General features: G+C 41.6%; 2 protein-coding genes and 1 long non-coding RNA gene across 3 annotated transcripts; 2 read left to right on the top strand and 1 right to left on the bottom strand.

The window, feature by feature from the left end:
• Positions 1 to 2,307: 2,307 nt before the first annotated feature.
• LOC120057052 (P2X purinoceptor 5-like) lies at positions 2,308 to 13,459 on the top strand. Its single transcript, XM_039005434.1, has 12 exons — positions 2,308 to 2,488; positions 3,402 to 3,473; positions 4,103 to 4,178; positions 4,501 to 4,585; positions 4,768 to 4,848; positions 7,448 to 7,589; positions 8,433 to 8,566; positions 8,935 to 9,028; positions 9,134 to 9,199; positions 11,635 to 11,717; positions 11,866 to 12,057; positions 12,628 to 13,459. Exons 1-12 carry the CDS (start codon positions 2,423 to 2,425, stop codon positions 12,638 to 12,640), a joined length of 1,104 nt encoding a protein of 367 aa, XP_038861362.1. The 5' UTR covers positions 2,308 to 2,422; the 3' UTR covers positions 12,641 to 13,459.
• Positions 13,460 to 13,466: 7 nt separating this feature from the next.
• Positions 13,467 to 14,796, bottom strand: LOC120057053 (ER membrane protein complex subunit 6). Its single transcript, XM_039005435.1, has 2 exons — positions 14,459 to 14,796; positions 13,467 to 14,265 (listed from the first exon to the last, which is right to left on the bottom strand). The coding sequence occupies exon 2, from the start codon at positions 14,218 to 14,220 to the stop codon at positions 13,888 to 13,890; it is 333 nt and encodes a 110-aa protein (XP_038861363.1). The 5' UTR covers positions 14,221 to 14,265; positions 14,459 to 14,796; the 3' UTR covers positions 13,467 to 13,887.
• Positions 14,240 to 17,496, top strand: LOC120057054. Its single transcript, XR_005477879.1, has 3 exons — positions 14,240 to 14,278; positions 16,865 to 17,006; positions 17,459 to 17,496. It is a non-coding gene; the product is annotated as an uncharacterized LOC120057054 (long non-coding RNA).
• Positions 17,497 to 23,682: the final 6,186 nt, after the last annotated feature.

Here is a 23,682-nt window from a genome sequence, read left to right as displayed (position 1 = left end):
CTATGGAGACTGAGGCGCATCAATGTAGTTCCCACAATCCTGCAGAGCTATTACACCTGCCACATGTTACATCAAGCTGAGGAAGGTAGTCAGTATGGGCTCTGCTGTCTGAGAGCAGCAGTGCTCAGGCCTTTAGAGGATGTATGACACACAGGCAAATGAAGAAGGCAACACAAAGAGCAGGGGACTCAATTCACAATATGTGTGGCTTCTTCCAGAGTCTGCCCTCTGGTCTGAGATACAGTACATACACCAACGTTCATGACCAACTGAGGCAGGGGCAGCTTCATTACCACTGCAATTCGACTGCTCACTTAGATCAAGGATCTATAGAAATTCTACAAAAAAATGTTACTAGTACATTAAGGTAAAATAAATGAATCCACCAATGGGGGTGTGATGTGTGTTCCTATCATGTGAATTTTCCAAAGTTGATTTGGGGTGTCAAGGTCACATGGTTAAGGTTCTATTGAATTTGGAATGATTTTTTATAAATATATACAGTATATAAAAACCAATGAATAATGGACAGTTGAAATGTACCTCCCGGGTGGCGCAGTGGTCTAGGGCACTGCATCGCAGTGCTAGCTGCGCCACCAGAGTCTCTGGGTTCGCGCCCAGGCTCTGTCGCAGCCGGCCGCAACCGGGAGGTCCGTGGGGCGACGCACAATTGGCATAGCGTCGTCCGGGTTAGGGAGGGTTTGGCCGGTAGGGATATCCTTGTCTCAGTATGTAAAAATGTAATAAAATGTATGCACTCTAATGTAAGTCGCTCTGGATAAGAGCGTCTGCTAAATGACTAAAATGTAAATGTAAATGTAAATGAGGCTGCTAAGTGACGTGGTTGAAGACCTATTGACATGTTAAAGTTTAATATATTTATATTAAATCATGTATTTTATAGGAAACCCAAAGTGTGTGCAACATGACTCTCTATATAGAGAATAATGGACAGTTGAAATAAGGTTGCTAAGTCACCTGGTTAAAGAGCTATTGAATTTTTACATTTTCATATATTGACAAAGAAATTGTGTAAACACTTTATAGGAAAACCAAACGGTGTTCAATGTGTTTCCCTATGATGTGAACAATACACAGTTGGTTTAAGGTGCTTAGGTCATGTGATCAAGGAGATATTGAATTTCTAAGTAAAAAAAGATTAGAAAGAATAAATTACAGTAAAATAACCGAAGGGTGTGATGTGTGTCCCTACGCTGTGGTAGGGACAACATTCCAAAGTTGGTTTGAGGTGTCTTGGTCACATGGTCAAGGAGCTATTGATTTTTAAGTGATTTCTTTTTTTATGTATGAATCATTGACTAGGTATCCCCCTTTCCTTTCATTGTATGAGAACTAAAGGGTGTGCAACATGCTTCACTATATAAGGAATAATGGACAGTAGAAATAAGGTTACAAAGTCACGAGGTGAAATTTGAATATTGTGATCATGCACTTTGTTTGACAGTTCCTAAATATTTGCATTACCACAGCACCAGGCTGCCTACACTGTTGCCACGTGATTATGAAACTCGGGTCGGAATCTGGAAAATAAGACAATGTGCAATGTTGTACACCTTTTTTCCTTCATAAATAACTCAACCTGAGGTATGTAGCTCAAATCATTTGGGAGCTATTGACGTTTTTAGGTCCTAATGTCTGGTGAATATCGAATCTCAAACCAGCTTTACCAAGGTACCCTCAGGTGGCTATATTGATGCACTATGAGAGTATACAGACAATATACTTTTTAAAATATATTTTTGCAATAATAATTCCAGAGACCTAGAATTCCAGAAGGATATATATCTCCCCTTCACGAGGCTACCGTCATTAACTTTTAACATCATGTACCCTTGTAAAAAAGTGTGTATTAGGCTGGTAGGCTACCAGTTCAACTTGTCAATCTGTTCCTATGTTCCTTCATACAATTAGAGAAATTCTCAACAAAAATCAAATTAATAATTGCAGTTCGGGTAAATGTAAATAAAGCATTTTTTTTGTTACATTACTTTTGACCCGAAATAATCCACCCATGTCACAGAGACAAATCATTCCTCCACAAAATGAAAGTATCCTTTCATGACTGCCTCCTCTCCCTCATCTCATTACCATGTATTACAGTATTCTATAACAGGGTTATAGAATGCATTTGACATTTATGTGTCTTATGAGCACTCAGCACATGAAGGATCCAAGTTTGTTCAAATAACCATCAATGTTAATTTTATAAGTGACTGACAACTAATCTATTTTCATATGTGACCGAGAGTTAAAATTAATGAATTTACAGAAAAAAATCTATCAATCAATCAATAATCAGTGTGTTTAAATTCTCAGGTGGGTTTTAGTGTTTAAGAAGGGGTACCAATCGAGGGAGGAGACCGTCCAGAGCTCTGTCATCACCAAGCTGAAAGGAGTAGTCATGACCAACAACACAGAAACTGGACTTCGCCTGTGGGGGGCTGAGGATTATGTCATACCTCCAACGGTGAGATTCAGGGACTTTTTGGGAGGTTTTATGTACACAGGTAGAGCCGACACACAGTACACAGGCTACTGCTAAATGATTCATTCAAGTCTTATTGAGTTGAAGCCGAAGCTCAGTCAGTGATACAGCATGTCATTGACATTGTATGTTTTCAAGTACAATGAGTAAAATTTTTATGAGGTCTCTCCATTAACTCACTTTCATCAGTTTTCAATCACACCCAACTGATTTTTAAAGTAACAGGCCACCACATGCAGCTTTACATCACATCCATAGAGACAGTATATCTGGCAGTATATCTGGCTATAGCATGAGATTAGTGCACTTTATGAAACATTGGCATAAGCATCTTTGTCAGCTATTTTGAACATCCATTTGGTACTGTTTTAGAATATGAGAAGTTGACACGTGTTTAGAGTGCTCTTCAACTCTTCTTTAAATAATGTTTATCTTGTATGGTCATGGAAATGGCGATGATTAGAGTCATTAGACGATATACTGTACAGGCTGTAGAGCAACAGGACAATCGTTATATGCATTTTAGCTATGAGTCTGTTTCCTCAATAGACACTCCATTTCATCTGTCTTGTTAAATAAAAGATAGGGAGTTGATTCTCAACTCTAATCAGTATAATTCACTTAACCTTTAGCGACTCAATGATAAACAGATTCAATAGAAAAGCCTGCTCTTGTCCACATGGTGAGCCCAGTCAGCCACCACTGGATCTCCTTCATTTTGTAAAACTATATTAATATGTGGTGAGAAACTGTGCTATTTATATTTAAGCTTATTAAAAGCTTTGACAAAAGAATATGTATTTAGGGATTTAATTTTGTATAGTCAACACACAGTCCATCAGTCCCCTGACTAACCTGATTGAGGAAAGTATAGTTTTAGCTTGTTGTTTTTCAGGGTGAACAGGTTTTCTTCATTGTTACAAATTACATCGAGACCCCGCATCAGAGCCTTGGGTTCTGTGCTGAGGTGAGTGAAAAGCAATTTCGTACTACCATAATCTAGACAAAATCTTGTTTATTGAATTTATTTTCAAAGATCCCCCTGAGATAGAGATTGGATGACTGTGCAGCTGAGATAGCAATACTTTAATGATCCAATCAAACAAGGAAATTAAACTCCACTAAGTCAGCATTGATGATGCTATGGTTCTTACCATATATGGCAAAGCAAGCAGAAAAAAACAGCTAGTAATTTGAGGCGGATGTCAGAATCCAAACTGCCTAGAGCTTTATTTGTAATGCCTCAGGCCCAACAGTTCTTTCCTCAGAGAAAGATGGCTTGACCTTGCCATTGTCTTCCAATAATTGCTTATTTGATGTTAAAGTACGCTTTCGGTGCTGCTATGATAAGTTATGAATGATTGATTCATTATATTTAATGAAGATAAAAACTTCATAGTATGAAGTGTGTGTGTTTTCCTAAACTGGTCCAATAACATTGTGTTTTCCTAAATTGCTTTAGCGTTCAAATGGTGCTCCCCACTGTGGTCACTATGCTATTGTATGTTAATAATCATAATCTCTAGGCTCTTCAATACACTGCTTTGAATACAGGCTTGCATTTTTAACTGCAGCAACGTGTCCTATGTTCTCCAGAGCCCTAAGGTGCCAGATGGCCAATGTGTAAACAATGAGGATTGTGCTGAGGGTGAGGCGGTAGTTGCTGGCAATGGTAAGGACTAATATGGTCAACTGGGGCAGTCTTTATCTAATTTCTATTTACATTTCCAAGATTCACATTTATTTACAGATTAACACTGGCTATGATCACATTTCTCTTAGATGCACATGTATACCGCTAATGTGTAGAAAGCTTATGAGAATCACAGCGTTGGAATTGGACAAATGTCTCTCTAGGAAATTCCTTAGAAAAATATTGCATGCCCAAATTATTCAACTTTGGTAACTCCTACGCATTACCCTTCACCCTAATTTTCCCCAAGATTATTATGTCTTTCCAGGATGTTGACAGCGATCTTTACCTTCCCTTGCAGGGGTGAAGACCGGCCTGTGTTTAAACTCTACAGGGACCTGTGAGATACATGGCTGGTGTCCTGTTGAGACGGGACGTAAACCCTTGTGAGAATTCATCCTCTTGCTGTGAAAATAATGAAATTGTCACTTTTGCATTGAGTCTCAGTATAAATGTACCCACTACATACACTATGTTATGTACTTCAGTATTCTGAAGTACCTTGTCCTGATCATCTACCATTATGTAGAAGTCACTTTGATTTAACACTTTCCCCCTTACTTTCCAGGGAGGCTTTATTAAGCAAGGCAGAAATCTTCACAATTTACATCAAGAACTCTGTCAGGTTTCCGAAGTTTGAATTCTCCAAGTAAGTGGTGTGGTGTTAAGTGGGGCTTGTTCATGCAGACTTCAGGGTAGTAGAGGCTATCTGTCTCTAGGGAAACAGTCAGTGTCAGTGACATAGATCATTAAGTATGTGTAAGTAGGGCAGTGGGGGATACATGTCCTAGAACTGCTTTGGATAGCTATGAGGGTGCACAGTCCCTTCTATTTATATACACCCATAGCCATATCGCCCAGGGACAGTGAATGTGTGTGTGTGTGTGTGTCTGTACACGTGCATACTGGGTGCGTGTGTGTATGTGTGTGTTCAGTGAGACAGTGGAGCGGTCATCTGAGACGTCCTTGACAACAGAGCAGGCCTAGTCCAGGACAGGTGTCAGAACAGATCTGATTGGCTCACTGTGCTCTCATGTCAGTAAGTAAGGCTGTTGTTGTAGAAGGGTTCATCAGCCAGAACATCGGTGGTGTCTTTCCATGCCTAATAGGAAAGCACAGAGACATCAGACCTCTGCCAATTCATGATTCATCATTTCAGTTGTAGATATTTTGATTAGGGGAGAGTGTTTCTAGGAAACCATACACAAAATTAATAATGTGACCAAATATTTAAGAAGAGGTCATCATTTCATTGAGTCTGTGAAGGATTGAAACCACATGGAAAAAATGAATGTATTGTGTTAAAGAATCCTGAAACCTCTATCTAAACCAAAGCAGATAGTTTTGTACATCAGTTGGGGTCTCTTATAAGCTACAATATGAGGTCCTAAACCTAGCATGAAAGTGCATCCTTGAAGCTGTGTGGGCAAATATAGTCAAAATGTTTGCCTTGGGTAAAGTTGATGTTTACATTTTGTCATTTTTATGCATAGTATTTTTGCTATGTGTCATGCAAATGAACTCAAGATTTGTATTGTTACAGAGCAGACATCATCATGCCCTGTGTATACAAACGTAAAACAAGCAGGGGTCTAGCCCCCCTTGAGGTTCTTGAGAGAGCAGCCAAGGAAGTCAGAGAAGGGAAGAAGTCCATTCGATCAGCAGTAAGGGCTGCGAAAATTTACTGAATGACACTGAAGAGGTACATTGACAAAAAATAAAATGAACATGAACCTGTGTGAAAGAGAAGCTATGATAGAGTAGCAGAGGTACACAAGGTCTTATCTGATGACAATGGAGTCTGAGCTTGCTAAACATACCAAGAATCTTGTGGACCAGTTTCATGGGCTTATGCAGAAAACGTTCCTATGAATTGGCACATCGAAACATCATCCCTGGCCCAGACCACTGGTCCAGAAATGGAAGAGTAAGTGATATTAAACAGAGATATCTACATTGAGTATACCAAACATTAGGAACCCCACCCCCAGAACAGCCTCAATTTGTCGGGGCTTGGACTCTACAAGTTGTCGAAAGCGTTCCACAGGGATGCTGGCCAATGTTGACTCCAATGCTTCCCACAGTTTTGTGTCAAGTTGGCTGGATGTCCTTTGGGTGGGGGACCATTCTTCATACACACCGGAAACTGTTGAGCGTGAAAAACCCAGCAGCGTTGCATTTCTTGACACAAACCGGTGCACCTGGCACCTACTACCATACTACATACTACCATACCTGTTCAAAGGCACTTAAATCTTTTGTCTTGCCCATTCCCCCTCTGAATGGCACACATACACAATCCATGTCTCCGTTGTCTCAAGGCTTAAAAATCCTTATTTAACCTGTCTCCTCCCCTTCTTCACTGATTTGAAGTAGATTTAACAAGTGACATCAATAATAGCTTTCATCTGGATTCACTTGGTCAGTCTATGTCATGGAAAGATGTTTTGTATACTCAGTGTATAGCTGAATGTAGGCATACATTGAAGATGTACAATTATACCACACTCCCATTCCATTAATTAAACTTTGACCTACCATCACACGCCACTGGCACAGGACACCATCACCCACTTACCCCAAGGTGGCTCAACTTATCCTGTCCCTATGCTCAATTTACCCCATACCCAGGGTAAGTTGTGCCAAGAGACCACTTGTTTTGTAAAAACTATGTTTTCAAAACTTATGTTTACAATAATTCAGATTATTTCCAGGGATACACAATATCCTGAAATAAATGTACATATATTTGTTAGAAAGAATACTATATTTCCCTTGATGTAGTGATACTGAATGTAAAAAATGTCTCAACATACCCCACTCTCCCCTACATTGTGTGTATGGAATGGAAAGTGTCTAAACTATGAAGTGCTTGAACTATGAAGTTACTTTTTATTTTATTTTTTATATATATTTTTTAGAACGACAGATTTGAAGTTCCTTGAATGAGCAGCATGAATAAAATGAACAGTTTAGTAGATGTGCAGCTTGAAATAGCATAATATATTTGCAGTGCCATATGAGCTATTTAAGAAATTATAGATAATATATGTAACTCTGTGCTATTCCTTATCTAAGGGTTACAGAGAAAAGCGTGTCATTTCAAGGTGATAACTTAATTGTTCAGTTCATTCTTACTGGTTTAGGCCTATGACCTTTTTTGGATTTAGCCAAGGAAAAGTATGATCTGGACTACTAATCACATATAAAAAAAATGACATGTCCTGTTCTGTCTCTTTTTCCCGCAGGTCAAATGTCCTGGACACCGGTAATGACTCCTATCTAAAGAGATGTTCCTATGACAACGACCTACATCCCTACTGCCCCATCTTCCGTCTGGGAGACCTAGTCAGCAGGACTGGACATGATTTTCAGGACATGGCTGTAGTGGTACATAAATGTATTTTTTTTTATCTTTCAATTGATCCTTTATTTAACCAAGTTGTCCCATTGAGGTCAGGAGACCACTTTCCCTGGCAGAGAGAGACCTGGCATAGAGGGTTGGGTTTCTTGTTAAACACTGAGTCCACTGAATCCAAATTAGGCTTTTCAGGCTTTCATCATTCTATCCAAGCAGTGTGGGAGTGGTGTAATTCTATTTTCCTCCAGTCCATTTGATAATTATGCTTGCTTTCAGGCAGTTAGGTAATTACCATAATTTTGATTACATTTAATTGGACATTTGCCATGTAGGCTGCAGTCATTAGGCCTGACATTTAAATGAATAACAATAATTACAACAACAATATGAAACATAGCAGTTGCTAGATCTGTATTAAGTGGCCTGTCACAGAGCCCTGCATAAAGGGCTTTCACCTCAACTCCCTAGTAAGCTCATGGTAGACATTTACAAGTAAACACTAACTTTTGTTGTTAATATAGCCGAACACCCAGCATAGAACAAGACAATGGGTTAACCAGAGCCATTCTTACCATATATGGCGAAGATGATCAGCAGTGTAGTAGCTACTGTGTTATCATTAGAGTTGCCAGTTTTAATGTTGTGAAGTACAGTATATTTATGTTCCTAGTTGATAATGTTTATTGAGGAGTTGATGTAAATGTGACCACAGTTCATAGTCAAGGTTAAGAAAGTAAATCTTGAATAGCAGGGCAATAGAGTAATCCTCCATATTTAGAGCAACGTCAAGCACAGGTGTTTATTCATAAACAGTGTAATCTTTCTCGCTCACTCCCTCTCTCTCTCTCTCTCTCTCTCTCTCCGTCTCTCAGGGTGGGTCAGTTGGAATTCTGATTGAGTGGAACTGTGATTTGGATAAGGACTACTCACAGTGTAACCCAGAGTACAGCTTTACTCGTTTGGATATGAACTTAAACAGCTCTGTCACATCAGGCTACAACTTCAGGTACATCTTGACATGCATTAAAGTAATGTTCCCAAACTTTTGTATAATTTCAGCCAGTAGTTTTGAAAGTGGTGCTCATGAGCTGAAACGGGTCCCCATTTTTTGTTGTTGTTGCAATTCGCATGATATTTTATGAATCCAATTGGTACAACATGTTACAAATTTGTTGTGCTTAAGATCCCCGTACTGCATCTTAAGCACGTTTTACTTCATGCAGATATAATAATCCATGCACTATTCTGAAAAGTTATTAGCTTGAGCTAATAAAGCTTGAGCTCTCTCCAAGTACTGTATTTAATCTCAGATCTATCTCTACCAAGCAGTTGTTGAAATTTCTGTTCCAAACAGCTGATTTGTTTGTTTTCCAGATATGCCCAGTATTACAAAGATGAAGCTGGAGAGAGCTATCGGACTTTGTATAAAGTCTATGGGATTCGCTTTGATATCATGGTGAATGGACGGGTATGACAGTGATTCTAGCTACACTTACTTGTCTAATTGAATGTGTTGGTAATATTACAGTCCGTGTCAGATCAAATGTTCTTTGTTCTTTATTGTGTTCTTCAGGCTGGAAAATTCAATATCATTCCCACAGTAATAGCTATTGGGTCTGGGCTCGCTATTATGGGCATGGTAAGTTATTTAATAGATTTGTGTTTTAATTTGTTTCCAATACACATGCTTGTCTATTTCCCCCCCCCCCCAAAAAATACTTCTCTGTAATTCTGTTTCATGCAGCATGCCCAGGTTGGATGCTATCAAATGCTTTTGAAATGCAATGCATTCGGAAAGTATTCAGACCTCTTGACTTTTTCCACATTTTGTTACGTTACAGCCTTATTCTAAAATAGATTTTTTTTTTTAAATCCATCATCAATCCACACACAATACCCCATAATGACAAAGCAACAGGTTTTTTAGAAATGTTGCAAATTTATTACAAATAAAAAACAGAAATACCTAACTATTCAGACCCTTTGCTATGAGACTCGAAATTGAGCTCAGGTGCATCCTGTTTCCATTGATCATCCTTGAGCTGTTTCTACAACTTGGAGTCCACCTGTGGTAAATTCAATTGATTGGACATGATTTTGAAAGGCACATACCTGTCTATATAAGGTCCCAAGCCATGAGGTCGAAAGAATTGTCCGTAGGGCTCCGAGACAGGATTCTGTCAAGGCACAGATCTGGGGAAGGGTACCCAAACATTTCAAAGCAAAAACAGGTTTTTAGAGTTTTTTGCAAATGTATTAAAAATGTAAAACTGATATCACATTTACATAAGTATTCAGACCCTTTACTCAGTACTTTGTTGAAGCACCTTTGTCAGTGATTACAGCCTCGAGTCTCGTTTCTCCCATTCTTCTCTGCAGATCCTCTCTAGCTCTGTCAGGTTGGATGGGGAGCATCGCTGCACAGCTATTTTCAGGTCTCTCCAGAGATGTTCGATCGGGTTCAAGTCCGGGCTCTGGCTGGGCTCCTCAAAGACATTCAGAGACTTGTCCCAAAGCCACTCCTGTGTTGTCTTGGCTGTGTGCTTATGGTCGTTGTCCTGTTGGAAGGCGAACCTTCGCCCCAGTCTGAGGTCCTGGGCTCTCTGGAGCAGGTTTTCATCAAGGATCTAGCTGTACTTTGCTCCGTTCATCTTTCCCTTGATCCTGACTAGTCTCCCAGTCCCTGCTGCTGAACAACATCCCCACAGCATGATGCTGCTACCACCATTCTTCACCGTAGGGATGGTGCCAGGTTTCCTCCAGATGTGACGCTTGGCATTCAGGCCAAAAAGTTTCTTCTTGGTTTCATCAGACCAAAGCATCTTGTTTCTCATGGTCTGAGAGCCCTTCAGATGCCTTTTTGGCAAACTCCAAGTGGGCTGTCATATGCCTTTTACTGAGGAGGGGCTTCCATCTGGCCACTCTACCATAAAGGCATGATTGGTTGAGTGCTGCAGAGATGGTTGTCCTTCTGGAAGGTTCTCCCATCTCCACAGAGGAACTCTGGAGCTCTTTCAGAGTGACCATCGGGTTCTTGGTCACTTCCATGACCAAGGTCCTTCTCCCCTGATTGCTCAGTTTGGCTGGGTGGCCAGCTCTCTGAAAAGTTTTGGTGGATCCAAACTTCTTCCAATTAAGAATGATGGAGGCCACTGCAGAAATGTTTTGGTACCCTTCCCCAGATCTGTGCCTCAGCACAAACCTGTCTCGGAGCTCTACAGACATTTCCTTCGACCACGTGGCTTGGTTTTTGCTCTGACATGAACTGTCAACTGTGGGACCTTTATATAGACAGGTGTGTGGCTTTCCAAATAATGTCAAATCAATTGAATTTACCACAGGTGGACTCCAATCAAGTTGTAGAAACATCTCAAGGATTATCCATGGAAACAAGATACACCTTAGGTCAATTTCAAGTCTCATTGCCAAGGGTGTGAATAGTTATGTAAATAAGGTATTTCTGTTTTTTATTTGTAATACATTTGCGAACATTTCTAAAAACCTGTTTTTGCTTTGTCATTATGGGGTATTGTGTGTAGATTGATGAGGATTTGTATTTAATTTCATCCATTTTATAGTAAGACTGTAATGTAACAAAATGTGTAAAAAGTCAAGGGGTCTGAATACTTTCTGAATGCACTGTTTCACCACAAGAGGGCGATCCCCTATCATTTTTCATACAATATACTAATCTTCTTCATTCCAAATCGATCCCTATCCCCTTGTTTGTAGATCTGAAACATTTGGGTAGGTCTAAGCAATATCGCTACATTTTCTTTTCACTGTCTAAACCTGTCATATCTACAGGAGTACCTTGGGTGTATAGGGGTCAATTTGGCATTCAGAAGCCCTCTGCCCCTATAAATAGTGCCCTATTTCAGTCTTATTTATCCGAGGAGACAGCTCTTTGAAGTCTGCTGTACACATCCACAGGACAGTTAGTGTTTTTTGTATTTTTGTTTTCACTATGGCCTGTGAAGTTGCCTGAAGCTTTATTGGGGGGTGTTGGCCTTATTTCTATCATGATTCATGTGACTATTGTATGTCTTGACTTGAACCTTGCCTTTGTTTCAGGGAAAATTTGCATGTGATATGATATTTGTCTACATGTTGAGCACGAGTTCCTTCTACCGAGACAGGAAATTTGAGATTCTCAAGTAAGACACTATGACATGGTATTACTACTAACTACAGAATTTACACTTTGAAATGATTTACTTTACTGAATAAACGACAGTCTTGGATTGTTTGCCTTGCTACTTCTCTCTGTCTGTCAGTAAAACAAATAAAACATCCCTTTAACAGGAAAGAACGGATCAAGAAGCACAAAGAGATTGCGAAGACATTGGTGAACCGAGACACAAGAAAACACAGAAAACATGCTGGGGAACAACACGAGCTTACCACACTCTCTACGAAAAACGAGGAGAAACAGGACCCTAAAACCGGAGAGAAAAACGAGGTTCACATTCTCTCTCCACGAACTGTGGGGCAACGGTATAATACTCACCCTCCACGACACTAACTGATTAATTCAGCGTGAGACACCAGACTAGAAGCTGCACGTAGGACAACTTACTGTTGAAATAGCATAGTAGAATACACAACTTTGTGTACACAACCAATAAACTTTGATTTTACGTGCAATTAAAACATTTGGTAGTGCATCAGCAGTTCTTCTGTCAGTCACTGACAGTAACTCTATTAGCCCATGTCAGCTAACTCTTTATAAGATTGCTAGGTAAGTTAGTCTAGCCAGCTATCTAAACAAGAATTTGTTCTTAACTGATTTTCCTAGTTGAATAAATAAAATAAACCTTCAACCTGAATTACCTGCTGGGCTCGAAGGGAACGTGCCCATGAGCCCTGACCTCCAGGGGCCCTTTACCTCCAGAAGGCCCCCATTGATTTTGTTTATACACCCGGATATCGTATTAACATGGCATTTGTCAAGGCAAAATGTGTAGAACTGCAGGAAATGTTATTTAAAAAATTCTCGCTTAGGGCTCCCTAAAGGCAAGAGGCGGCTCTGTGAGACACATCTTTATTTATCCTTTATTAACACAGGTTGTCCCATTGAGGTCAGAAGACCTGTTTTTCAGGAGAGACCTGAAACAAAGAAGTTCTGCTATTGTCAAGATGTCTAGACTGGGTCCTGTAGCAGGTGGAAAGTAAAACGAGGGTGGGTGAGGTCCTGATCCCGATGCCCACCCTCCTTCTCCTCTTCCAGCAGAGGTTACTGATGCTGATACATGGCTCTGGTTTTCCTATGTCTCTCAGGAGTGATGCATGTCCAGATTGGACATGATGACTGATGGGCTGGAAAATAGAAATGACATTGCTCTCCTCTCCTTACACTTTACTGCTGCAATGACAATGCAGACACTCCAAGAAGTGAGATATTTATCAAAGAGAAAAAGCACTATTCTATTTCTGACGTCTTATTTACTTGTTCCAAGATCGAATCATAATCCATCTGTTGAAGGGTCAATTAGGCCATGCAATCAAACCATTGCAGTGCTCAACTACATTATTATGCTAGCAGCGGTGTTCCTTCAAACCTTGACAAACCGCTTGTAGTAGAATGAAATCCTTGAGTCATATGATGGAATACCTCATCGTGAGAGAACGGTTGCTTTTTAACACAATTGAAAAATACACTGGGTCTAAGGTTGTCTATCATAAATACTTCTCATTTGGGATTGCTTGTAACTTCTGCCTTGTCCTGTTCAATATGTCTGTATATACAAAGTCAGAACTAGAGTATGAGGCAAGTTGTTGAATGTATTTCCTTTAAATGCAAAACATTGTATGATAATGCATTTTTAGGGCTAATGGCCATTGTTAGAACAATCATATCAGTTGTCTGCCAAATCTTATGATCAATAAATTATACAAACAGGTTGTATGGAGTTATTTATTTTGAAGGATCCAACCAGAGCCGTTATATCCTATTTACACTACTTGAAAAATATTTTTGCATCAGGCACATTACTGATCAATGTTTATTATAACATGTATCAACTGCTAGATGACAAACATTTGGTAAATTCAGTTATCCTAGAGATGCAATAGAGCAGAGATAAACAATAACATACTGCAGCAGTTAACAGTTCAGTAAATAAGAGAAAGCAGGACATGTTTTAGTTTATGTATAAATAGAGTTGCTGACAGACATACTTCACGTAGCTGTATAATAAACAGTTAATCTAACAAGGTATTTAATCAATCGCCTATATCTACAAAGTTTTGCGGGAAGTTAGACAATTATAATTGGATTTACATGACATTAGGTTTAAAACTTGCTCAACATTATGGTCAATTTTATTAGTACACATGCACCATTCCGTAGAGGAAAGTCCAGAACAGGACGTAGGTAAAAAGACCTCCAACAAGCCCTCCTGTAAAGAGCATCCTCCGAGACTTGAAGCACTTGTTCCACCTGCGACTGGCCTTGATGATGAGAAGAAGGGAGAGGAGGAACGAGGCGAGGAAATAGAAGATAAATCCGTACAGTCCTGTGAGCCCAAGGATGCCCGCTGTCGCCCCCGACAGAGCTGACACCGACGTCCGGCAGTAGTCCAGCACTGCGGCGTTGCCCCTCACAGCAACCTCACTGATGAACTGTGGTCCTTCTCGTTTCGCTACGACTGAGGCCATGTCGGCACCTCCTTGTTTTTTTTTTTCCAGCGATGACTGCTGCTGCTGCAAACAAGAGGTCATTAGAAAATCATTACATAATATTGAATGATTACATTGCTGCATATACGTTATTGTATCGTACAAATTCTGCATAATCTTGTTTAAAGCAAGCATTTTTGTCACTAGCGAACCGGCTTGTTAGCTGTCATCTGGACACTGGGAGCTAACGTTAGCAGCTAGCCAACGGTTTACTCACCGAATTAAAAATAATATAAAGTGCTTCGTTTATTTCACAAACACATCAAAGGCACATAGCTAGTTTGTGACACTTAATATTCCATGTCAATTGATTTACTAACCCCTTCACTACTGGAATGTAATTACAGAAATAAAGCTAATTCTAGCTAAATAGCGCAAAGGTAACTGCGATGCGACCAGTCTTTCTGAATCTGCCCTTTTTTTGCGAAATGCATTCTGGGACTTTTATTTTGCTCGTTTTTGATGAAGTCAATGGATGAATGTGCTTTTCAATTCAATTTAATCACACATTCATTTTCTTTATTTCAATTTTGTAATATCTTTAAACTGTATTTGTTGTGACCTGTGACCAAAACGAACTTTGGTCTATGGTGTCCGCCTTAGATCAAATTAGTAGCGCCCTCTGTTTACAATCGCTGGGCTCTGGATAAAATGTACAATAATTAATAGGCTAAGGAGCCTAATCTCAGAAGCTATCTCAGAAGCAGCTAACCATGGCGAACTATGTTCTGGACATAGATATTGAAATTACTTCAGTCAAAGTTGTGTTACTTGATATTAGATCAAAAACAGTAACGGATAGCTTATCTTTGCAAACCAAGACGGCTATCAGCAGCGACGAAACGCATGTATGTAGAGTACCAGTCAAAAGATTTTACACGCCTACTCATTCAAGGGTTTTTCTTTATTTTACTATTTTCTACATTGTAGAAAAATAGTGAAGACATCAAAACTATCTAATAGCACACATGGAATCATGTAATAACCCCAAAAAATTAAACAAATCCAAATATATTTTAGATTCTTCAAAGTAGCCACCCTTTGCCTTGATGACAGCTTTGCACACTCTTGGCATTCTCTCAACCAGCTTCACCTGGAATGCTTTTCCAACGGTCTTGAAGGAGTTCCCACATATGCTGAGCACTTGTTGGCTGCTTTTCCTTTCACTCTGCTGTCCAACTCATCCCAAACCATCTTAATTGGGTTGAGGTCGGGTGATTGTGGAGGCCAGGTCATCTAATGCAGCACTCCATCACTCTCCTTGGTCAAATAACCCTTACACAGCCTGGAGATGTGTTGGGTCATTGTCCTGTTGAAAAACAAATGATAGTCCCACTAAGCTCAAACCAGATGGGATGGCATATCGCTGCAGAATGCTGTGGTAGCCATCCTGGTTAAGTGTGCCTTGAACTAAAAATAAATCACTGACAGTGTCACCAGCAAAGCACCATCACACCTCCTCCTCCATGCTTCACGGTGGGAACTACACATGCGGAGATAATCCGTTCACCTACTCTGCGTCTCACAAAGACACGGCGGTTGGAACCAAAAATCTCAAGTTTGGATTCATCAGACCAAAGGACAGAGTTCCACCGGTCTAATGTCCATTGCTCGTGTTTCTTGGCCCAAGCAAGTCTCTTCTTATTATTGGTGTCCTTTAGTAGTGGTTTCTTTGTAGCAATTCGACCAAGAAAGCCTGATTTAAGCAGTCTCCTCTGAACAGTTGATGTTGAGATGTGTCTGTTACTTGAACTCTGTGAAGCATTTATTTGGGCTGCAATTTCTGAGGCTGGTAACTCTAATGGACTTATCCTCTGCAGTATAGGTAACTCTGGGTCTTCCTTTTCTGTGGGGGTCCTCATGAGAGCCAGTTTCATCATAGCGCTTGATGGTTTTTGCGACTGCACTTGAAGAAACTTTCAAAGTTCTTGACGTTTTCTGGATTTACTGACCTTCATGTCTTAAAGTAATGATGGACTGTAGTTTCTCTTTGCTTATTTGAGCTGTTCTTGCCATAATATGGACTTGGTCTTTTACCAAATAGGGGTATCTTCTGTATACCACCCTTACCTTGTCACAGCACAACTGATTGGCTCAAACGCATTAAGAAGGAAAGAAATTCCACAAATTAACTTTTAACAAGGCACGCCTCTCAATTGAAATGCATTCCAAGTGACTACCTCATGAAGCTGATTGAAAGAGCTGAATGAAAGAGTGTGCAAAGATGTCATCAAGGCCAAAGGTAGCTACTTTGAAGAATCTCAAATATAAAATATATTTTGATTTGTTTAACACTTTTTTGGTTACTGCATGATTCCATGTGTTATTTCATAGTTATGGCGTCTTCACTACTATTCTACAATGTAGAAAATAGTAAAAAATTAAGAAAAACCCTTGAATAAGTAGGTGTGTCCAAACTGCAACCTTTCAGTTACTGGCCCAACACTCTTAACCACTAGGCTACCTGCCACTTAAAGGATTCTACAAAAACGAACGATTCTAGCTTTAATTGTGCAGCCTTTTTAGCAGTTTAAGCTGCTGTGCGTTTGTTCTCAAATTGTATATAATCCTGTTGATTTATAGATTTCTTTAAAAAAATATATGATTGGGTTTTATTTTGCAGGCCAAAAAGCAGGACACTTGACAAATCATAACAACTCTGAATGAGTGCATCACATCTCTGCCTAGAGTCAAGCTCCAGAATATCTGTAGAATTGGGGTGTCTGGACAAATGCATGCGGTTATATTCTGGAAAGCCCAAACAGGTAAAACATTTTTTGTGTCATAAATAGTGTGTCACCCACTATTAGGCCTATGTGATATAGATTTCTGATTTAGAAAACACCAGATCTCTTTATCCAAACAAGTCCTTTATGATCACTGTATACCCTCAGGCTGTGATTGGTCAGGTGTAGATAGCTATCAGCTCTTCAGACCTAGAGACACCAGTCAGCTGATCACCCGGCAGGATGGGTGCTGCAACAGTCATTTCCTGTGTACTCGACCAAACCCAGACTCACATCTCATCATAGCCACGGGCTTTGATTGTGTCACTATCTTCTGGTACATGAGACATATACCAGCGTATATATCACTGACAAGCTGAAATGGTCCACCCACACAGACAGTGTGGTGAAGAAGGTGCAACAGCGCTCTTCAACCTCAAGAGGCTGAAAAAAGTTGGCTTGTCACCTAAAACACTCACAAACTTTTACAGATGCACAAGTGAGAGCATCCTGCCGGGCTGTATCACCGCCTGGTACGGCAACTGCACCTGACAACTGCAGGGCTCTCCAGAGGGTGGTGCGGTCTGCACAACGCATCACCGGGGGTAAACTACCTGCCCTCCAGGACACCTACAGCACCCAATGTCACAGGAAGGCCAAAAAGATCATCAAGGACAACAACCACCCGAGCCACTGCCTGTTCACCCCGTTATCATCCAGAAGGCGAGGTCAGTACAGGTGCATCAGAGCTGGGACCGAGAGACTGAAAAACAGCTTCTATCTCAAGGCCATCAGACTGTTAAATAGCCATCACTAGCACAGAGAGGCTGCTGCCTACATACAGACTTGAAATCATTGGCCACTTTAATAAATGGAACACTGGTCACTTTAATAATGTCACTTTAATAATGTTTACATATCTTGCATTACTCATCTCATATGTATATACTGTATTCTATACTATCTATTGCATCTTAGCCTATGCCGCTCTGAAATTGCTCATCCATATATTTATATATTCTTATTCCATTCCTTAACTTAGATTTGTGTGTATCAGGTATTTGTTGTGAAATTGTTAGATGTTACTTGTTAGGTATTGCTGCACTGTCAGAACTAGAAGCACAAGCATTTCGCTACACTCAATAACATCTGCTAAACACGTGTATGTGACCAATAAAACTTGATTTGAATTGATTTGATAGGCCTATAATATCATGTCTACATGACTGGGCTGATTTTGAGCAATAGGTGTACTTCATATACAGCCAGTGGATTCCTGATAAGTGCATGTCTATTGCACCCAGTTCACACTTATCCTATGTGCAGGAGTTTACTATATATACTGATAGATTCAGAAAGCTTGGACATTCTGCTTTTCACTTTGCATTTGAATGCAGGCCGGGGTTCCTGTCTGACTTCACTGTGACATGAACCATCAATGAATATATGGTGTCCATGCTTTGTGGTTCGGAGAGCTGTGCCATGATGACTGGCCAGTATGCAGCCAGCTGGGGCTACTTCAAAACTGCTACCAACCATTGGAACATAGATATGTGAGCACAATATCCTGGCCTCCTTCTTCTTGTTCTTCTTCTTTTAGCACTAATTCTATTTTAGTACAGAAGGATGTTATTACTAACATACTACATACTGAACATTATATGAATGGATGTGTTGTGTTATGTTGTAGGTTAGCTAACATGCAGCTGTGGATGTGTTTAACTATACCTGTGGGTACCAGAAGTCCGCACAAGAATAGTAAACCAACAAAACATTTACCAACTGGGGACATTTTATTGGTCCCCACAAGGTCAAATGCTGTTTCTAGGGGGTTTAGGGTTGAGGTTAGAGTTAGTGTTAGGGTTAGGGTTAGGAGCTAGGTTTAGTTTTAGGGTTAGGGTTAGGAGCTAGGTTTAGTTTTAGGGTTAGGGTTAGGAGCTAGGGTTAGGCTTACAGTTTGGTTTTGGGGTTAGGGTCAGGGTTAGAGTTAGGGTAAGGGTACAGGTTAGGGTTGGAGTTAGGTTTAGGGTTAGGGTTAGGGGTTATGGAAAATAGGATTTTGAATGTGACTGAATTGTATGTACCCACCAGGTTTGCTGCGCAAGACTGTGTGTGTGTGTACATGCTCTAATCTGAACGATGCTGGCTTTCCTGTGCACCTGCTCCCTGAATGTGTGCCATCTGGCTGCGTGGCTGGGCAGACGTGCTCTGAGTGGCATAGTGTCCACGCCAACACACCTGTAGGGGCAGCCCTACGGGACTTCCAGTGTTCTGTCTAGTCCTGCATGACTAACAGGACGGACACAGGTGAAGCCTGGGGAAGAGGGGTGGTCTGACCTTTGAATGTCAATAGTATTGCTGAACGAGGATTGGATAGGTTTAAGCGATATGGTAATAGCTCCACCTTACACTTCCTAATATTCTAGGTGGAAAACGAACCATTCTGTGCTTACACCTGTCCATCTTTCAGATCTACAGTAGTGCCTAAATGCTAATGGTAGGGGGGAGTCGAGGGCGCAGCGGTCTAAGGCACTGCATCTCAGTGCTAGAAGCGTCACTACAGACACCCTGGTTCGATTCCAGGCTGTATTACAACCGGCCGTGATTGGGAGTCCCATAGGGGTGCACACAATTGGCCCAGCGTCGTCCGGGTTTGCCTGGTGTAGGCCGTCATTGTAAATAAGAATTTGTTCTTAACTGACCTACATAGTTAAATAAAGGTTAAATACATTTTTAAAAATCACAACTTGACCATTGATTATACTGAGCTAACTATTTCTATCCCTATTTGCATTTGTCAATATAAGCAACTCAGCCCAGCTGACCTATGCCATGCCACTTGATTTCACTCCGCCAAATATCCCTGATCCCACCTCCTCCATCTCCTACTTCCTCTACTTCGATGGCTCTTACTTGGCGGTGGCAGCATCGCTCAATGGATGAAATGTGGTGGCCATTCTTGTCGCCATGCTGAGTGGCTGGATGAATGAGCTAGGTACATTGATTCATAAACATTCACATACGGTCACTGACTTAGTCACAAACCCTGTAAATTTGTGTCACTTACAGAAGGATTGTTAAGTCCTGTTAAGTCCACGAGAGACAGAGCTACTGAGTCATTACACCTATTTAATCTTTTTACCTATAGAGGTGGAGGTGAGCGACTCCAGCCTGTATGAGATTCCAAGATGGCGTAGCAGTCGGGCGTATGTTTTGTTTGTCTTGTCCTGTCCCGTGTATATATTGCTTTCTTCGTATATATTTCTTACATATTTTTTATATTTGTAATCTCAATTTCCATCTACGGACTGAACATACTCTCCTGCAACTCGCCTCACCCAATGTGGTATGGATCTGCTATTTTTTATACTTTAGAACCAGAACCCCCATTATAAGTTAGCCAGCTAACTAGCTACTAGCTAATAGTCAGTTAGCCACTGCTAGCGGTCCTCACCGTTAACTCGGACATCAGCCAGCCTCAACCCGGCCAATTCCTGCCAGTATGCACAACGCGATATCAACCCAGAGCATATCGGACTGCTTTTTCTCTACCACATCTCCGGATTCCTACCGCAAGCTCTGAACCTTTACTCCGGATCATCACAGCTAGCTGCTATCCGAGTGGCTACTCCTGGCTAACGTCTCTGTCCCAAAGCAAGCATCGAGCTAGGTCTATATCCCGGCTAGCCGAAGAGATCCATCAGACAATTCCTGGGTTTCAATACATCTTTTGCCAATTGGCCTGGACCCTTTGCTGCCGATACGGAACCCCGCCGATCCATCCCGACTGGTCTGCCGATGTAACCATCCGAGGGAGTTTCAACAGGCTCTTCCGTTGCGATGTCCCCCTGAGGCCCATCTGCTAGCCTACTAGCCCCGGCCTGCTAGCTGTCTGAATCGCCTTGTCTCCAGCTCGCCTAGCTACTCATTGGACCCTATGATCACTTGGCTACGCACGCCTCTCCCTAATGTCAATATGCCTTGTCTATTGCTGTTTTGGTTAGTGATTTTTGTCTTATTTCACTGTAGAGCCTCCAGCCCTGCTCAATATGCCTTAGCTAGTCCTTTTGTTCCACCCCCTCTTTGTTCCACCCCGCTCTAGAGACTAAACCTCTCTCATCGTCACTCAATACCTAGGTTTACCTCCACTGTACTCACATCCTACCATACCCTTGTCTGTACATTTTGCCTTGAATCTATTATTCCGCGCCCAGATATCTGCTCCTTTTACTCTCTGTTCCGAACACACTAGACGACCAGTTCTTATAGCCTTTAGCCTTTAACTCTTATCCTACTCCTCCTCAGTTCCTCTGGTGATGTAGAGGTTAACCCAGGCCCTGCAGCCCCCAGCATCACTCCCATTCCACAGGCGCTCTCATTTGTTGACTTCTGTAACCGTAAAAGCCTTGGTTTCATGCATGTTAACATTAGAAGCCTCCTCCCTAAGTTTGTTTTATTCACTGCTTTAGCACACTCCGCCAACCCGGATCTCCTAGCCGTGTCTGAATGCTGGCTTAGGAAGGCCACCAAAAATCCTGAAATTTCCATCCCTAACTATAATATTTTCTGACAAGATAGAACTGCCAAAGGGGGCGGAGTTGCAATCTACTGCAGAGATAGCCTGCAGAGTTCTGTCATACTATCCAGGTCTGTGCCCAAACAATTCGAGCTTCTACTTTTAAAAATCCAACTTTCCAGAAACAATTCTCTCACCGTTGCCACTTGTTATAGACCCCCTTCAGCCCCCAGCTGTGCCCTGGACACCATATGTGAATTGATCACCCCCCATCTATCTTCAGAGTTCGTACTGTTAGGTGACCTAAACTGGGACATGCTTAACACCCCGGCCATCCTACAATCTAAGCTAGTTGCCCTCAATCTCACACAAATTATCAAGGAACCTACCAGGTACAACCCTAAATCCGTAACCATAGGCAACCTCTTAGATATCATCAGGACCAACTTGCCATCTAAATACACCTCTGCTGTCTTCAACCAGAATCTTAGCGATCACTGCCTCAATGCCTGCGTGCGTGATGGGTCCGCAGTCAAACGACCACCCCGCATCACTGTCAAACGCTCACTAAAACAGCGAGCAGGCCTTTCTAACCGACCTGGCCCGGGTATCCTGGAAGGATATTGACCTCATCCCATCAGTAGAGGATCCCTGGTTGCTCTTCAAAAGTGCTTTCCTCACAATCTTAAATAAGCATGCCCCATTCATAAAATGTAGAACTAAGAACAGATACAGCCCTTGGTTCACCCCAGATTTGACTGCCATTAACCAGCACAAAAACATCCTGTGGCGTTCTTCATTAGCATCGAATAGCCCCCGCGATATGCAACTTTTCAGGGAAGTCAGGAACCAAAATACTCAGTCAGTTAGGAAAGCTAAGGCTAGCTTTATCAAACAGAAATGTTCTTCCTGTAGCACTAATTCCCAAAAGTTTTGGGATACTGTAAAGTCCATGGAGAATGAGAGCACCTCCTCCCAGCTGCCCACTGCACTGGGGATAGGAAACACTGTCACCACCGATAAATCTACGATAATCGATAATTTAAATAAGCATTTTTCTATGGCTGGCCATGCTTTCCACCTGGCTACCACTACCCCGGCCAAAATCTCAGCACCCCGTGCAGCAACTTGCCCATGCCACCCCCCCCCCCCCCCCCCCTGCTTCTCCTTCACCCAAATTCAGACAGCTGATGTTCTGAAAGGTCCTAAACGATGTCATAACCACCATCGATAAAAGACAGTACTGTGCAGCCGTATTCATCGACCTGGCCAAGGCTTTCCACTCTGTCAATCACCGTATTCTTATCGGCAGACTCAATAGCCTTGGCTTCTCAAATGACTGCCTCGCCTGGTTCACCAACTACTTCTCAGATAGAGTTCAGTGTGTCAAATTGGAGGGCCTGTTGTCCGGACCTCAGGGAGTCTCTATGGGGGTGCCACAAGGTTCAATTCTCTGGCCGACTCTTTTCTCTGTATATATCAATGATGTTGCTCTTGCTGCTGGTGATTCTTTCTCTGTTCCACCTCTACGCAGACGACACCATTCTGTATACATTTGGCCCTTCTTTGGACACTGTGCTAACAAACCTCCAAACGAGCTTCAACGCCATACAACACTCCTTCCGTGGCCTCCAACTGCTTTTAAATGCTAGTAAAACTAAGTGCATTCAACCGATTGCTGCCCGCACCCTCCCGCCCGACTAGCATCACTACTCTGGACGGTTCTGACCTAGAATATGTGGACAACTACAAATACCTAGGTGTCTGGTTAGACTGTAAACTCTCCTTCCAGACTCATCTCCAATCCAAAATTAAATCTATAATCGGCTTCCTATTTCGCAACAAAGCCTCCTTCACTCATGCTGCCAAACATACCCTCGTACAACTGACTATCTACCGATCCTTGACTTCAGTGATGTCATTTACAAAATAGCCCCCAACACTCTACTCAGCAAACTGGATGTAGTCTATCACAGTGCCATCCGTTTTGTCACCAAAGCCCCATATACTACCCACCACTGCAACCTGTATGCTCTCGTTGGCTGGCCCTCACTACATATTCGTCGCCAAACCCACTGGCTCCAGGTCATCTATAAGTCTTTGCTAGGTAAAGCCGCGACTTATCTCAGCTCACTGGTCACCATAGCAACACCCACCCACCCTTATTTCACTGGGCATCCCCAAAGCCAATACTTCCTT

Source organism: Salvelinus namaycush, chromosome 12 (assembly GCF_016432855.1).
Source record: "Salvelinus namaycush isolate Seneca chromosome 12, SaNama_1.0, whole genome shotgun sequence".
Classification (NCBI taxonomy): Eukaryota; Metazoa; Chordata; class Actinopteri; order Salmoniformes; family Salmonidae; genus Salvelinus; species Salvelinus namaycush.
This window is presented reverse-complemented; position numbering and strand designations above follow the sequence as displayed.

Coding starts and splice junctions, on each gene's coding strand:
- LOC120057052 (XM_039005434.1), top strand. CDS start 2,423: ATGACCAACAACACAGAAACTGGACTTCGCCTGTGGGGGGCTGAGGAT. Junction 4,586..4,767: donor GAGACGGGACGTAAACCCTT/GTGAGAATTCAT, acceptor CTTACTTTCCAG/GGAGGCTTTATTAAGCAAGG. Junction 7,590..8,432: donor TTCAGGACATGGCTGTAGTG/GTACATAAATGT, acceptor TCCGTCTCTCAG/GGTGGGTCAGTTGGAATTCT.
- LOC120057053 (XM_039005435.1), bottom strand. CDS start 14,220: ATGGCCTCAGTCGTAGCGAAACGAGAAGGACCACAGTTCATCAGTGAG.